The sequence below is a fragment of the Melospiza georgiana genome, chromosome 8 (genome assembly GCF_028018845.1).
Source record: "Melospiza georgiana isolate bMelGeo1 chromosome 8, bMelGeo1.pri, whole genome shotgun sequence".
Classification (NCBI taxonomy): domain Eukaryota; kingdom Metazoa; phylum Chordata; class Aves; order Passeriformes; family Passerellidae; genus Melospiza; species Melospiza georgiana.
Genome location: NC_080437.1, coordinates 14,551,540 through 14,564,333, shown reverse-complemented (window position 1 = coordinate 14,564,333; position 12,794 = coordinate 14,551,540). Strand labels below are relative to the sequence as shown.

The 12,794-nt window shown below is 37.1% G+C and overlaps 1 protein-coding gene across 4 annotated transcripts in view; it reads right to left on the bottom strand.

The window, feature by feature from the left end:
- The window catches only part of DLG5 (discs large MAGUK scaffold protein 5), a 97,102-nt gene that overhangs the window by 19,112 nt on the left and 65,196 nt on the right, over positions 1-12,794 (bottom strand). For 2 of the 4 annotated variants that reach the window (XM_058029045.1, XM_058029047.1), the window contains exons 11-18: positions 12,379-12,511; positions 9,608-9,735; positions 8,742-8,917; positions 8,121-8,224; positions 7,270-7,362; positions 5,382-6,401; positions 2,243-2,381; positions 312-459 (exon numbers count right to left, since the gene is read on the bottom strand). In XM_058029045.1, coding sequence (XP_057885028.1) covers positions 312-459; positions 2,243-2,381; positions 5,382-6,401; positions 7,270-7,362; positions 8,121-8,224; positions 8,742-8,917; positions 9,608-9,735; positions 12,379-12,511 — 1,941 coding nt within the window. The remainder of the gene's footprint in view (positions 1-311; positions 460-2,242; positions 2,382-5,381; positions 6,402-7,269; positions 7,363-8,120; positions 8,225-8,741; positions 8,918-9,607; positions 9,736-12,378; positions 12,512-12,794) is intronic. The other 2 variants (XM_058029046.1, XM_058029048.1) reach the window with 1 other exon arrangement.

Below are 12,794 nucleotides of genomic sequence, written 5' to 3'. Positions count from 1 at the left end.
GAAGTACTATAAAACAGAAGAAAGCTTTGTTTGTTTTGGCAGTGACAAGAAAAAAAATTAGACATTAGTTAATTAAAAAAATTAATTTCTTTGTCAGTATCAGTCAGTGGGACAGAGGAAAACCTAATCCATCAGTTACTGAAAGACATGAAAGCAACTGGAACATCATTTATATGCCATAATGGTTTTGAGACCAATGGATCAAAATAACACACATGAGCAGCATGTTTCAGTCTGCACTCTACCAAACTGCTAGAAGCAATTTTACCCTAATGAAAAAAAATTTTAGGGAGACATAAATTTTAAAACACCTGGGATGCAGATGCTGATGACATATTTGGCTGGCAACTGATGGGCAATTGCTGGTGTGAACTCTATGGCTCCAGGCAGTATAGATTGGATTTCTCATGACAGCAGTCACTGCAGGACACGGTGCTAAGCTTCTTGGTACTGTCCCTGCTTCAATGATAGAAGCATATTCTTATCAACATTATTAGCATATAAAGTCCAGATTTAAAACATACCTTAATATTTTATAATTATATATTTTAACATTTACACTTATGATAAAAATATAGTATACAAATACATTATTATGCACCATATGACACCTTTTTGATAATACATGCATGTTTAAAATCTTCTTTATAACTCTGCAATGAGTCAGTAATAAAGTGGATTGTATTACCAAAAATGAATGCACTCACAGAATAGGATTTTAATATGTGCTAGTAAATAAAAGATTTTCTGTTTTCAAGTACAGAAGTTTTTCAGTGAGGAACAGAAATGCAGAATTTAGTCATCCAAGCAGCATGCAAGACTTCATTTGGCACTTGAACTGACTGCAGCTATAGTTATTCTGATTCCTCTCTTTTGTTGCCTCAAAAAGTCCCACTTCTATTGTGACTTTAAAATCTAATATTTATTACTGGAATTTATTATTCAAGCTGCTTTAAGTATATTCATCCTTCAGTACTAAACAGAAATCTAACTTAAAATTTCCTCTTAAATGAGTTGGTAGCATAGAACACAGTAGCAAAAATTTCAAGACAGACTCATATTATCTAATATTGTCTATAGCAGGCTTGACTTGACTCAGTTATTGTGCAAAAGTATCATGCTAAGATAAAAGTTAACTACAAGGTTAGACATAATACTTTTAATACTATTGCTGCTGCAATTAAGATACAAAGTGAGAGAAGAGTAAAAGAAAGCACAGAAGAGCAAAAGCTTCTTGGTCTGAGCTACTCTTGAGCATGTCTTTTCAACTGATTGGGGCACCATTGCTTGAAGCTGTCCATTGTTCCAGATACACAGATTATTACCTTCATGTTCTCCAGTAAGAATAAAATCTTCCACAACTTCTAGAACTTAGAGGAGGAGTTTGGGCGGGGATTTTACAGGAAGAGAGGATAAACTCATAAAAATCAGTATCACCTGACTGGAAATTTAATATACTACTGCTGAAAACTGAAACCTAAAACTAGACACTAAAGACTGAGCAATCTATCTAAAAAACACATTTACCAAATGCTTGGCTATAATATCCTAATTACCTCCTTAAGCACTCCATTTAGTCAGTGCCAATCCAAAACCTGCTAACATGAACTTCAATACTGAAAACTGTTCTATCAACTGAGATAAAATGCTGTTTTCTGTTCCACCTGATTATACTGATATATATTGAGTTTCTTGTGAGTCCCCTTTCCAGTATCTTAATATCTCAAACATACTCACATTTAACTTTTCACTTTGATAAAGATCAGAGCCAGTCTGGGCACTCAACATTAGATACCCCAAATGCTTCAAACAGGTAGAACTTAATATGTTTCAATGCCTGAATATCAGATTTTTTCCTTGAAAGAGTTTCAGAAATAAAGCAGCTAAACCCTGGGATACCTTCATTTACTTTCAAAAATACTAAAAATTTTACTTTTCCTCCTAAAGGACAGGCTACACCTTGTTCTGCACTAATGTATTGAGAACTCCTCTGCACAGAAACTGATGAAACACAAATCCTTCAGCCAGAAGTTGCTCAGCTTCCTAAGTGATTCTTAACCAGGCTTCACTTCTTTACAGTCCAAAATCTGAGCACACCATGTTCAGACTACAACAGACCATGGAAACAGGTTTGGTGAGTCGAGTTTCTTCTGCACTCAACACGACTAATCCCCAATGTTGTCCAATGTGGACAAGTGCCTTGGGGCACTCCTAGAAAGCAGTCTGGAGTTCTGCCACTCACCTGCTGACATGCTGCCAGGGTATAAGGCAGGAGGCCCAAAGCCATCGCTGTGCCTAGCAGAACGTTTGGGGGAATACGGTGCCCACTCCTGTAGCTCTGGAGACAGATGCTCCTCACTAGCTGGAGCATATTTCTGCACCTACAAGAACAGAGAAATTGGATTACAGGAAGTTAGAGATTTAAAAGAGTAAAACAGCCAAACTGTGGGACTATAAGCAACATCAACTTCCAAGCAACGGTTCCAGAATGTGCCACCAGAGTGCCTCTTAGACATTTGTCTTTCAATGATGTCCTTCTATCCATTTTTCCTCCATCCTACTTTGTTACTATTTTTTATTATTTTGTAATCTTCTTAGGCCAATATTTGCAATTTAACTGATACCTTTTGCATCAATGAAACACCCAGCATACAGTTACGTTTTTCTGCTTTCACAGAATATTTCAGCTGCTATTGTCACGAGTGGTTGCTACAGAAAATCTGGCTGAAAAGTCAGAAAGCATTTTCCTCTAAGCCTGCATTTCCAGATACATGTGGAGTAACCTCTCTTCAACAAGCAATTCAACTTGTTATTGAACAACAAGTTCTTCTTCACAACTTCTGTTCTGTATATAGCAAGTAGACACTGGTGAGTTAAGAACATATACAAGAATAGCTCAGACATTGACAGAGATGCAGGAGAGCTGCAAATGCAGGGCTCAGCACGGGGCGTTCACACATTTGACATGTATAATACAAAATATGTGACTGATGCATGAAAAAAGTGAAAAATAATTATTGAAAATGTACTTGAAGTTTTTATGATAACAGTATTTTAATTAAATGAAGAATTACTGAGAACACCAAGACTCAAAAAGGCAGAGGGGCCTTCTTAGAACAGTACTTGATCATTTTCATGTCTTCACTAGTAATTGTTCCACCTACTATTCAGGAATTAAAGCACACCTAAATTTATCAACTTATGAAAGTAAACAAAATTAGCTATGTATATACACATCTAAGCAAAATTACAACACCCACTATGGCTACAAATTTTGCCATTACAAATACTACTTCAGGAGTGAATGCATGCTGACTGGGCACCACTGTCACAACCAGTGTGATGTAGTTGCCACAGACAAGGGCAATTCCACCGGAAAAAAAATTTTCAGAGTGACTAATGCCCACATTTTGAGGCATAATATCACTTGTGCTCTCTGGCCAACAACTTCAGAGTTACAAAGCTCTGCCTATTTTCTGGGTGGACAGGGGAAAGAGAAGAAAAATTAAAAAGAATCATAGAATCTAGTTTTAACTTAATCCTAAAACCAAAAATTAACAAAGACATAAAGTAACCTTAAGAAAAAAAAAAAAAAAACAAAAGTCATTGTAATTCTATTATATAATTTTCTTTTTTACCTCAAACCAACACCTACCTTGCCACCTGAAACACAGCTTGGCAGCACATTGAAGCAAATTCAATATGTCCCCATGCACCCTTTGGGTCTCCTCAACAGTGAGTGCCAAAACCACCCACTCTGTTCCAGCTAACAAATCTCCTGGGCATAAGTCCCCACCTACATGTGTCCTTGTCACAACTGGCAACTCTTTACTCATTATACAAACATTACCACAATTATAACCAGGGCTGTGCATAAGCCCATGACAATGCACTATAATGAAAAATGGGCCTATCAGTGCTAATGGATCGACCTGATATTCTATATAAAGCAAACACCACCTACTCAAATGTGTTCAGTATCTTGATCTTATTTTGTTGTTACACACATGCTAAAATATGAGATCACAATACGCCCTCATTCACTTCGTGCAGCGCCGTTCTTGTGACCCCTTCTCTTAGCCATAATGCTCTTCAGACCAAATCTGCTGATTACAGCTACAAAATTAAACTCTTATGCTTTTCAGTCATTTGTTGTGCTGGTTTTGGCTGGGACAGAGTTAATGCCCTTCACAGTAGCTATTATGGACTACAGGGTTTTTGATTGTGTAATAGAGGTGTGTTTCATTTTTTGCTGAGCAGTGCTGACACAGGGGCCTAAAACTCTCCATAACTATTTTTCCCTAAAAATGTTTGGAAATGCATAAGGAATGGAAGTAGACAAAACAAAATGGAAGCAGACCAAAAAAAAAGGCATAAAAACCTGCCAGGTGTTCTCTAACACCAGTATTTTTGCAGGATATGGCTCTTATCCTGCACTATTTCCAATTCAGCTCTGTCATCTGTATTGCTTCTAAAACTCTGTGAACTGGGTGGGATTACCCAGGTATAAACAAGTAAGGGAAAAGAATATGACATTCTTAGTCATCATGATGTAGTTACACTTAAGAAAAATAACACTTCTATAAACTTCTGTTTTCAGTTGGAAAATTTAAAAAAAAAATCTCTATCTGCCAGCTGAGCAAATCTGAGGCAGTGGACCTGAAACAACATTATTGATTATGTCAGTTTATATAATGCACTCATCTAAATAGGACCTTCCCAGAGCACAAAAAGCTTTTCTTCCATCCATTCTGTCAAGATATGGCCCACCATTTTCTCAGCAGGGTTCTTTATTCTAACAAATTATATGCTGATTTTGAACGTGCATCATAGCCTAATAAACAGTTCACCTTTATAGTGTAATGGGCCTAACATCCTTTGAATTTCAGATAAGATGCACAAAATTATTTTGACGCGTCGAAAGAATTTGAAAAAACCAATATCATGGGTGGCACACCTTAGTCTATTAAATTGTACAGTGATCTGGACAACCAATATGACTTAGTAAAACTTCAGAAACCCTATTTTCAGTTTTTCTAAACCTGATGCTTTGTGGTTTTATTAATATCTTTCCATATTGTCAAAAGTATACAAGAGCCCAGATGTTCCAGCAAGCAGCATTAAAACTCCAGGTATGGCAGCCAAGCAGAACACCATCTTTCTGTGTGGTGGCCACCACTGCCTGTTAAATACTGGAATCCACATATTGCTTTTGTATTTTGTGCTACTGCCAAGGGCCAACTGAGCCTGAGTTCAGAGGACCTGAATTCTGAGGATGGGCTATGCTTCTCCTGCTCTGGTACATAACTGGGCACCCAAAACCACACTGCTAGTACACTTCAAGGTTTCTAGTTTTGTGCTTCAATATACCAAGATGCTACCTGAGGTGCAGGATTAGGAATGGGCACAGGGGTCATTTTATGCCTCAGAGCAGGAGCCGATTTTGGCCGTGGTCTTTTGATCTCTGGCTCTTCAACTCTCTGAAAGCCAATGTCATCTTCACAGGATTTCCTTGAAGCCAGGTGAGTGCAGTCAATTCCCTCCTCCCGATAATAATGCCCAGCATTCCTGCTACGCCCCTTGAGAGCAGCAGAGTCCTGTTTAAGTGCCAAGGAAACTGGAGCTTGGGCAGTGGCTGGGCTGGTGGGTGGTGATCCCGTTGTTACCGTAGACTCTGATGCAGAGCTTGCCTGCTGTTTATGTTTAAATTTGATGGAGTCACTTCTCTTAGGAGGAGTTGGAGGAGTTGAAGCCACTTCAGCTTTTGATGGCTGAGGTGAATGGCCTGTCACCTGATTAGGGGAAAGGTAGTCCAGTTTGGGAGGAGTTGGTGGCCTTTTGAAAGTATCAGGGTCAAAGATAGATTTCCTTTGTTTTGGCTTTTTATACACAGAGAACTTCTCTGTTTCTGTTGCTGAGATATTAACCATGACTTTTGGCCAGGTACCACCACTGTGCTTGGTTCCATGTCCTTTGTCAAATGCGGTCTCAACCATCACACAGTCAGTTCCTGTTGGTTCGTAAGGCAGCCTCCTGCTGTCCAAGTCAACAGCTCCATAGCCTTGGTCCCCATAAGTCTCTGGGCTGAAGGAGCTGAGACTGTGCTCTGAATTACTATGGCAACTGTGCACTGTGTTCCTACGAGAGTCGACTCGTAATGTGTTACTAGGGAAAGGTTTGTGATCACAAAATGAAGTGCTGCCCTGATCGCTCTGCTCCTTCTTGCCATCCATGATGTCTGGATTGAAAATGTCAGTTTGGGTTGAGCTGTTGAGTTTCAGATTTCTTTTATTTTGTGCTTGTATCTCTGATGCATGAACTCTACAGTTTGACATTTTTTCTGAATCCTTCAAATTTTCAAATATATTTTGACCACTCCAAGATGAACTCTGAGGAAAAACCTAAAACAAAAACCACATGTGATCACCTTATTATTGTGTTTCATTTCTGTTTAGTATGAGTCATAGCCTAGCCTCCTTGATCTGAATATACACTTACTATCTTATCTAAATATACACATAGTATCTTACAATTCAAAGCACAGAACATCAGATGAAATGAAGCAAGAAAAATTATTGTAACATTTTCAGAACAATTCCAAAAGGGCACATGGTGGCAAAAGTACTCAGTTGAAAGTGAAGGGCCTTGCATTCTACTTCTGCCTCTGATAAGTGTTGCCAATAAGATAAATTTCATTACCCACTTCCCCTCAAACATTTCATCTTCTTACTTTCTTAAAACCTCAAGCTCTCTAGATCTGAAATTACAACTCAAAATCCATGCAACAGGGCCAGAATAATGGGATTTCAAACTCAAAAAGCAAAACAGAATAACTATTTTATAGAAAGAAGATTGAAAATCAAAGCCTTGTACTTAATCATCACAATAGCAAGAGTTGAGCTTTGTGCACAGCTCCCTCCTGACTAAAAGGTTCTTTAGTTAGCAGGCAGTTTATCTTTTATGTACAAAAGTGCTGCAGCTCTAAAGCAAAACCCAAGAAGCAGCAAGCAATTGTGGTAGCACTCATTTCATGTAACCACCAAATAAATGGCAAAGAAGACAGCAAGTTAGTCTAACTTCCTACTAGATGGCACAAGAACCTTACTTTGGAATAACTGTTGAGGAAGTGTACCACAGAGAAATGCATCCAGATGGTTGTCTTGTTCCCATTTTGATATACTCATTCCTTGCATGTACTCTTCCTTGAACAACTACAATAATTCTGCACAAGTTCAAGAGAATTCTGCAAATTTAGCTTCTGCTACTCACCTTCATGAGTGACAGAGTAAGGGAATCCCTACAGTTTCGTAGCAGAGCTTCACATTCAGTGAGTGACTTATTATCTAGTGCAATGCCATTGATCTGCAGAAAAAAGAAACCACAACAGACATCTGTAAATCAAAGCTAATAAGTAGGGAGGATTTCAGGTAGATGATCTCTGAGACAGAGAAAACACTAGTCTACATATGTATATGTAACTGAAGTCTGGTTGATGATTGTGCATTGTCGGAAGTGGAAAATGAACAACTCCTAAATCCAATCTGCTACTCCTGCAGGGACACAGGGTGACACCACCAGTTCACTACACCCTCTCTGCAGTTGTACCAGTAACAACCACCTCCCCTTTCATAGTGCACAAACCACACCAATCCTGTAAGGCTGCAAAGGCTGCAGGGACAGAATCCCTCCCCAGAACAGATGGCAGCTGTGGTACCAACAGGAACCTCTCATTCAATGAAGGGATGCCTTTTTGGAACTGACCCTTCCTAGTCAGTGTAAGAATGACAGATCTATATATATATATATATGTGTGTGTGTGTATGTGTATATATACACATATATATGTATATGTACATATATAAAAGCCAAGTATAAAGAATAAGCTAATGCTGCCGACAAAAATTCTCATATGAACTCAGGAAATAAGCTGCACGTTATATTCATCCCTCAGCCCACAAAAACATTAATTTAGAATAAATATCCAGTGAATTTACAAAAAGGATTTAATATTGCAAAAGTAAAAATTAATTGGAACGTTTGGCATCTTAATAAGTAGCACCAATGATAACACTACAAAATAAATAAAAGTTTAACAAGGCAAATGGATTTTTAAGACTTACAGCAATTATTCTGTCTCCCACAGTAAGGGAACCCTCTTTGGCAGCTGGGCTTCCGGGCACAACAGCAGCAACAAATACTCCATTTTCTAGACTGAGCCCACTATCTGAAATAGATAAAGAAGAATTTGATTCTGCAAATTCAAATATATTGCTCAAATGGCATGTCTGACCTGTCTGCACAAGAAAGAAATATGACTTCCAATCTAGCTGAACTTCAATTTCTGAAAACCATTTCAAAGAAATAACAAGACAGGGAAAACAAGGACTTTGAATATCCTAGAAATTAATATCATCACACAAACATGGGGTAGCTGGGTTTAACAGACTTGTTTACACTCCCACAAACATTCCAAACAGCCAGCCAACTAGAGACAAGTATTTAAAAAAAGAATCAACTAAAACCCACCCAAGGACAAAAAGAAAACCTGTACATACAAGATGAAGCTATTATCAATAACAGCATTCTTGGTTTTCTTAAAAAAATAATGACAACTGCCCTCTAGGAGGCCATTAACATGCAAATGTGATTTAAGCAAAGGCTCAGAGAACATGTACCTTTATGTCAAGCCTTATTTGCTGAACAAACATGTGCCATTTACATCCATCCTTTTCAGTCATTACCTTTATGTCCAGAAACATTGATGTGAAGAGGTGTTATCACTCGCCCACCTAAAGATTTCCTTCTTCGAACCACCATATTAATAACACCTCCTCCATTCAGAACAGCTTTTATAACTTGCTTTTTATCCTTATTGGTAAGATCCACATCATTTATCTTCAGCAGCCAATCATTCACTCTGGTAGATATACAGAATTAGGCAGGTCAGTTATAAGCACACTTTGCTGGACACAGCACATGAATAATATTCCATGAAAAGGCATGCAACAGAGCTGATCTCAATAAAATCATCCTTCATTATCTGGAGTTATCCATTCCTGAAAAAGCATTAAACAGCAGCTAGATGAAAACCAGAACTACTAGTTTGCTCTTCACCAGGAAAAGACTAACCTCAAATCACTAATGACCACTTCTTGTTTAAAAGAAATGCTTTGTACTGAGAGGAGTTAGTAAAAAGCTTCTATCAACACCAAGAAAAACACATGGTTCCAAACGACCCCTTGCTCTACTTCCCTTTTCTCTTGCCCTCCCTCAATAACTTACCCTCACGTCTTTCCCAAAATTTAAATAAATACAGGTTTGTGGGGATTATAATAATGGAGTAAACAGGGCACAGCGCAACAAAAGAACATTTCAAATTCTTTTGAGTTTTGAGTGCTGAGTCAAACAGTGTTTAATTTCTGTAATGCTTTTAGGCATCGGTCTTCTCAGTTTGATTTCCCAACCAACATTAATAATACACACATGGCAAATTATAAAGAAAAAAAGAGCTTAAAAAATGAGAACAATGATGACAACTCCCAATATGCTGAGATTTAGTTTATTATGATCAAAAAACCAACAGGTATCTTCCAAAGTCAGGGCCTACCTTAACCGACCATCAGCAATACTTCCTTTGTCTACTTTGGTAACGAAGATCCCGCAGTCTCCAGGGAGGTACGGCTCGTTCACACCTTCTGCCACATCAAAACCAAGTGCTTTCAAATCCATATCATCCTGGAAAATATTAATAACAAGTGATACCACTGCGCTGTTACCAAGAGGCATTACTGCATGTTTGCACTATGTACTTCTATTTACAGGGTTCCTGCATCAGGTAAGGTTTTATTTTTTTATATATAAATATATAAACTCCGATTTCCATTAGTCTTCTGGCATTAGAATGATCCTTCTCTCTCAGATTAAGGCTTAAATAATACAAATGGGAACTTCGCCAAGGAGGAACAGAAAAGCAGCTGAGCATGTGAAGAAGCCCATTCAGACTCATATAACCTGTTGTAAGGTACAATATTGGTTGTGTAGTAGGAAAACAAGGACATGTTTCCTAAGAATGGGGGAAAAAACAACTGGCAAGGTAAGCAAACAGCATTGTGTGTTAGAGATGAACTCAGGCAGATCTCTGCTGTGGTATGACTAGAGACCAGAAATAAACAAGAAAAACAGCTCTAACATTATGGGGGACGGTTTCTAAATACAGATTTAGAGGTGATATTCTACCTAGCCTGACCCAAATTAAATCATTCTTGATGTGAAAAATTACAGAAATCTTTAAAAGATTGGTCATTGAACAAATCAGGGAAATTTTCATGTAGTTCTTGCTTTGGTAAATAATAAGGTCACTGTAAGGAAAAAAACTGATCCAAAAAATAGCACATTGGTATCAACTAACCACAAACTAAATTATTATTGTTTTTTTCACTGTTAAATAATGCACTTCTAAAAATTAGAGAACTCTACTTGAAGCTGTCGACGGGATCAACCATCTCAGCATAATGAAGGGTGATGGTACTTTAAGTTTAAAATCTAATATGAAAAAAATCCTTATGATTCTTCAAAATGTCCCATGTAGGACAAAAAATTCATAGAGAAGACCATGAGGCTGCCATAAAATAAGGATCAAGTAGAGATCACAGTATTATTACACAGCATCAGGGCTGAAAAGTGAGCATTATTTCAGTTTTGAGCTGAATGACTACATATAACACAAGTTTAATCAGATAGGTGAAGTTTAAGCAAAAATAAAATGACTGAAATGCATTAAACTCTATAGTCTTGACTCTGGAATTCAAATCCTGGTAGGTCAGCAAAGATTTTTCCCTATATTTGATCAAGGTTGGCACAGTATTATTACTATAATTTGATAGCTGCAAGTGTAATCCCTATGTTTAAAAAAAGGAAACACATTCAAATGACAAAGTGCACATATTTGATCTCAGTGATGCAGACATGTAGAGCAATCTTTGAGGTAAAGAAAAACTAAATAACTACACATGAAGGGAAAATTCATCACGCTGCAATGTTGTTAGCACAGGCACATCATATGCTTGACTTACTAGTTAATTAAACAGAATGGAAAAGCAAAACTACTAGTTATCAGTTAAAACTGAGGAGATGGCAAGGAACAAAACTGATGGAGCTGATCAGAAGTGCTGAAACAGCCTGGTCAAAGGGGAATTATTACTTCAGAAACAACTTAAAGATGGTCATTCTGATGGATCAACATTGGTACTCAGTTCATCTTATCTTTCCAATATGTATTTCAAAATATAATAATACTAAATGATATTTTTTGTGTCAAAAAAGAAACATACCAATGATTTTGTAGACATGCACTGTCAGAACATAGACAGATTGGAAGAGCATAAGAAAAGATGACCCCTGAATACTGCAGTAGAATAAAAGGGATTTAATTGGACAGAATTTAATCACTAAAGTTTGTCATTCAGGAATGACAAAGAAATTGTGGTATATACAGAAGCTATGATAAATTAATCACAATCTGGAAGACCACTGCATATTTTATATGTTCAAAAAAGTTACCATTAACAGTGGCATGTACTAACCAAGCATTTCACAGAGAAGAGCATAAAAGAATTACATACATTGAAGCAAATAAAAATTTTAGACTACAACAAAAAAAAGCAAAATTATATAGAGAAAAATGCTACTAGGATAATAAGAAGTAGAGGTTATCTGGATTGCTAAACTTAAGCACCTTACTTAATATGCCAATATAGAAAAGAGATTAAATTTCCTCTACAGACAAGCAAGAGATTAGCATCTCCTTTCATCTCAGATTTTAAAACTGAACAGTAATGTTGCCCTAAAATACATGTTCACCATGAATAAGTACTTTTGATACTTTAAAATTTCTAATCAGCATATATGAGCAAAAGTAGGATGAATAGCTTAATGTAAAACATTAACTATTTTATGCATAGATTTTAAGGGTTGTTGCCAGTAAAAGATTAGCCTCTAATATCCCTGTTTCCTTCACATTTTAAGTTTTGTCTGCCTTAGCAATACCATGTCTGCACTGAATCACAAACTTAAAGACCACTATATTACATTACATGGACCTGGGTACCCTGCAACGTTAGATGCAGGAACTATTTTTATTTATCATGCATATGAAGAAAATTATAAAGCTTGTATATAACAGCATGGTTTTATCAACTACTTTCACGTAGCTATAACTGCACTTGTTGCCTCCACGTGCACCCATACGGTATTTTGTCAAACAATAAAGAACTAAAACAACCAAAATCATATTTTTAATCTTAACTAGTATTTAAAGATTATAACTGGCTTCAGAGCTATCCAATACACAAGACAATGCAGTGTATGATTTTTACTTACTCTGTCTTTTTCAAATTCTACCACTTCTGTTTCCCATTCCAGAGAATCTGTGTCTATGGCTGAGTCATGGGAACTGTGGGCCATCAGTTGACGAAATCTGGCCTCCTTTTCCAATTGATTTTCCATCTTTTCCCTAGGCAAAGAAAATTATTACTTGCAGGCACAGACAACCCCCCTTTTCAATAAACTGAAAAATAATGGTAAGATTGTGATGGATATTATATTTGGTTTTCTAAATCACAAATCCAAGCTGTCAAAAATTTCTTTCGGCTTCTGTCTTTCCAATATTTTTGGTCTGCTCTCAAACTGACTTTCCATTTCTATATACTGTCTTAACATAGTCTTACATTTTTTGCAATATTCTTACATGACTAAGTGCACAACTAGGTTTATCACATCTTCCAAAATGCATTTAA